The sequence below is a fragment of the Dromaius novaehollandiae genome, unplaced genomic scaffold (genome assembly GCF_036370855.1).
Source record: "Dromaius novaehollandiae isolate bDroNov1 unplaced genomic scaffold, bDroNov1.hap1 HAP1_SCAFFOLD_41, whole genome shotgun sequence".
NCBI lineage: Eukaryota > Metazoa > Chordata > Aves > Casuariiformes > Dromaiidae > Dromaius > Dromaius novaehollandiae.
Window position 1 is genome coordinate 914,970 of NW_026991492.1, and position 4,615 is coordinate 919,584.

At 55.0% G+C, this 4,615-nt stretch overlaps 1 protein-coding gene across 1 annotated transcript; it reads left to right on the forward strand.

Moving 5' to 3' along the window:
• The first annotated feature begins 460 nt into the window (after nt 1-460).
• On the forward strand, nt 461-1,396 carry LOC135326933 (olfactory receptor 14C36-like). The gene has a single exon (XM_064504575.1). The coding sequence runs from the start codon at nt 461-463 to the stop codon at nt 1,394-1,396; it is 936 nt and encodes a 311-aa protein (XP_064360645.1).
• The last annotated feature ends 3,219 nt before the right edge of the window (nt 1,397-4,615 follow it).

Below are 4,615 nucleotides of genomic sequence, written 5' to 3' on the forward strand. Positions count from 1 at the left end.
TGAGAATTTCTGTCTTTGAGGAACACTCCCCAGGGATGACAAGGACATCTCAGAGAAAATAAACATTATTAAAACTTCCCTAAAACTCTGTTCCTCAGCTGTCATTCTTTAGAGCAGGTAGTGAAGACACTGAAAAGCCATTCCACATGACGAATAGATTTTATTTGACAGAAATTGTGAGTGTCAGAGCTGTTGACCCCTGTTCCCATGTTCCCACTACTGTGCAGAAGGACTGACTGCTCTGGAGCCCATGGGCAGAGGTTTCTGCTCCTCATAGCACACTCAGCCAGCACAAACCAGAGCTCACGCAAGGTGCCTGCCCAGTGATCCTCCCCAAAAAAGAGAGAAGTAATGTGGTGTTTTCAAAGAGAAATGTTACTTTCTTTTTCCTGGGAAGATCTCTCCTAACTTTTCAATGTCGTTTCCTCCTTAAACAGTCCCGAAAGCCCCGTGGGACCAAATGACCAACGGCAGCTCCTTCAACGAGTTCCTCCTCCTGGCATTTGCAGACAAATGGGAGCTGCAGCTCTTGCACTTCTCACTCTTCCTGGGCATCTACCTGGCTGCCCTCCTGGGCAACAGCCTCATCATCACAGCCGTAGCCTGCGACCACCATCTCCACACCCCCATGTACTTCTTCCTTCTCAACCTCTCCCTCCTCGACCTTGGCTCCATCTCCACCACTGTCCCTAAATCCATATCCAATTCCCTGTGGGACACCAGGGCCATTTCCTACTCAGGATGTGCTGCCCAGACATTTTTATTTGTCTTTTTCATGTCATCTGAGTATTCTCTTCTCACAGTCATGGCCTACGACCGCTTTGTTGCCATCTGCAGACCCCTGCACTATGGCACAGTCATGGACAGCAGAGCCTGCGTGAAAATGGCAGCAGCTGCCTGGGCCAGTGGTTTTCTCTATGCTCTCCTACATACTGCTAACACCTTTTCAATACCGCTGTGTCAAGGGAATGTTGTGGACCAGTTCTTCTGTGAAATCCCCCAGATCCTCAAGCTCTCCTGCTCAGACTCCTACCTCAGGGAAACTGGGCTTCTTGTGGTTAGTGCCTGTTTATTCTTTGGGTGTTTCATTTTCATTGTGCTGTCCTATGTGCAGATCTTCACAGTCGTGCTGAGGATCCCCTCTGAGCAGGGCCGGCACAAAGCCTTTTCCATGTGCCTCCCGCACCTGGCCGTGGTCTCCCTGTTTGTCAGCACTGGCACGTTTGCCTGCCTGAAGCCCCCCTCCATCTCCTCCCCAGCTCTGGATCTGGTGGTGGCTGTTCTGTACTCGGTGGTGCCTCCAGCAGTGAACCCCCTCATCTACAGCATGAGGAACAAGGAGCTCAAGGAGGCACTGAGGAAAGTGATCCAATGGGTACAAGGTCAGCACCAGTAACTCTCCCACATTCATTCACCCACCAGGATATCTGGCATCAAGGGTGTGTGTTGTGCATTTATTTCTTTCTTACTTTTCTCTTTTACATCTACAGTAAAAAACAAAGAAAAATATCCAGTTCATGTCATGTCTCCTCTGGAATCTCTCCTTTGAATCTGACGCAGAGACCATGTTGAAAGAGGAAGCCAGGCTTCCCCCTTCATCAGCAGAGGTGGGGGAACCTCAGAGCCCACTAGTTTGAGCTCCCTCGGATGCCCCCAGTGCAATGGGTTTCCCTTTGCAGTGTCTCTTTCAGAACTGACACCAAGGATGCTCAGAGGCCCAGAGCCAGGCTCAGATGAGCACTGACAGGGTGAGACCAGAAGTCCGATGTCCATTAGGAGAGCCCAGATCTCCTAGCCACAGTCAGGGTGTGATCTCACACCCTTCTCCTGCGAGGGTGGCAGACAGCTGTCACCATGGGCTGGTCCTTTCCCTCTTCAGTGCTCCAACATTCACAGCGGAGCGGGAGCAGAAGGGAGGAGAGTCTGGATGCAGCTTGTGGGGACAGACCCTCTGCTCCTCAGGACCATCCCTACTACTCCCTACATCCCTACTGCCACAGCAGGCATATCCTTGCTGTAGCTTTGGAGTGGGGGCTGCAGCTTTCCTGGAGACTCATCCACCAACAGCAGCAGGACTTTCTCTTTTCAAGGCTGTTCTCCTAATTTCCACACTGTCCTGCTGTGCTCTCGTGTGTGTACATGGCCTAAGCGCTCCTGTAACATGGTGCTTCCTTGTGCATTTCTGTGAGCTCAGGCAGGACCAGGCCCTGGGCACCCTTATGCAGATCTGGTTTCCAGAATAACATTTCCATAATAAAGGGGGTTCTCCTGCGTGACGTGTCTGAAGTCTGGCCTTTCTTCAGAAGATGGAGTCAAAAATATGTTCAAGGGATTGCACCACTGCAGGGTCTGGTGCTCTGCTTGCAAACTCCGTGGGCTGCAGGGAATGAGCTCAGAGTCCCAGTGTGATCTGTTAGGGACCGAGGGTTGGATTCAGAGCTCATTTCTCAGTCACCAGTGCCAGTGGAGGTGGGGAATGGTCTCTGAATCACCTGTGCCAGGCTGTCCCACAGGTGACAGTGCTGATGAGAGATGCCCATCCTTCTGGAGGGCAATCTGAGCCCCCAGGAGAGCTCACGGGGTCTCCAGGGACAGTGTGTGCCTGGGGGTGGGCAGTGAGTGGAGCCTCACAAAGTGAGGGATGGTCCATGGTGCAGTAACCAGAAGGTAAAGCACTAAATCCAGGTATGTAGGGGGAAACGAGGGCTCTGCAATCCCTGGAGAGACAGTGGGGACCCAGGAGGCCCAGGGAAGGGGCACTGGAGAGTGATTCCTGCACCCTGAGTGAAACACCACAGCCTGGAGCTAGTGCCCACCCAAGCACATCTCCTGCCATTGCAGGTGTCCTGGGGTCACTCTGAGCACCTTCCATGAGCACAGACAGGTGCCAGCAGTATCAGTGGTGGTGATCCCTGTCCAGCTGGGTCTGATTCCTGCCCTGACCAGCATGGCCAGAGCGGAGTCAGGAGTCACCCCGTGGCCCCACAGCTCACTCACTCTGCAGAGCAGCACCACCAGCCTGGGGCCCTGCAGGGAGCACAGGGCAGGGATGCAGGAATGGCCAGGCCAGCACAGACACACTGACTTGGGAAAGGCTCTCCGGGGAGCAGGGATGCCCCAGGAGAGGAGCAGGGCAGCATTCAGAGATAGAAAACGAGAATGAGAAACAGGTTTCTCTGGTCACCAGCTTGGGGCAGGCTGCTGTGTCCCTGGGGCAGCAGGAGCTGCTGGAGGGGCTGCAGGCAGACAGGGAGGGGGATCTGCTGGGCACAAGAGCAGGGGAGGCAGAGAGTGACCAGCCTCATTGCAAGGCCTTGAGCCCTTGCCAGGGAGCTGCTGCCCTTGTCCTTGGGCCTGACCTGAGTTATGCCGTGGACACGTCTGTGCCTGGCCCTGCACCTCTCGGATCCTGACCTCACCTTGTCTCCGTGCCACTGAACTGACTCCCTGTTTCTGCCTTGGACCTGCTTCTGTACTACAGTCAATAAAGCCTTGGCAAGGGAAGCTGGGACTGAGCAGATCCCAGAGAAGGCTGTAGGTACAGAAGGTGACCATATATGTCCACAGCAGCAACCCTTGCCTGACAGACAATTCAAAGGTGCAAGGAGGGCTTTGGATTTGCACCCCCTACCCAGGTACCACTGCACAGAAAGTCTGATCTGGATGAAAAAGCGAGCGCAGGCACTGGGGTCTGATTTTATGATGCATAGTTAGGACAGCAGGCTTTTCTGTGTCAGAGCTCGAGTGTTTACGCACCATTTGTGACAGGGATCCTGCTACAAAGAGTATGTTGTCGGGAGCAACGAGAGTGAGGCTGCTCCTTGTGGGAAGCAGAGCCGGGAGCCGAGGGTGCCGGCAAGGCAGGCAGGGCAGTGCCCCACCGACGGGAGATGCCATCCCCCAGTGCCTGGGAAAAAAAAAGAGCAGAGCAGGTTTGGAGATGGTAACCAGGGTCAGGCACAGTCCAGCGATCACCAGACAGGACTGTAGGGCTCCAGCCAGCCCTGCTTGGTGTGGGAGGTTGGGCTGGAGACCTCCAGACGTCCCTCCCCACCAAAACTCCCCTGAGACTCCATGAATTCTTGCTCCTCAAGCTCTGCTCTGGCTCGACTGGCAGCAGGATGAGAGCTCCTAGGGCAGGGCAGAATCAGCCCAGCTGGGAGAGCCTCAGGGGGAAGATCCAAAGGTGCCTGGCTCAGTCTTGGGCTTTGGAAAACTCCCTCATGCACCCTGAGAGGCTCCGTCTGCCTCTTCCACCCTGCCCTGTGCTCCCGTCCCCTCAGCCAAAGCAGAGTCCAGCATCGCCTGGGGACGCTCTTCCCCATGGGGAGCAGAGGAAGGGCCTTCACCAGCCCCACACTGCCTTTCCCACCCCCAGCCTTTGCAGTTGCGTGTGCCTGCCTCTGCCCACTTGCCTTCACCATGGTCACAGCTGCACTGAAGCCCATGAAAATCCCAGAGCTCCTACCCTTGATCTGGAATCCTCCCTGAACCTGGAGCCTGTCCTCTCACAAAGGCATCACCTGTCCAGTGCCCCAGCCGTGCAGCCAAGGACAGGGGTCTTTGCCCCAATTTCCCTGCTCCTCCCCATGCTCTGGGCACCATTCACGCATGG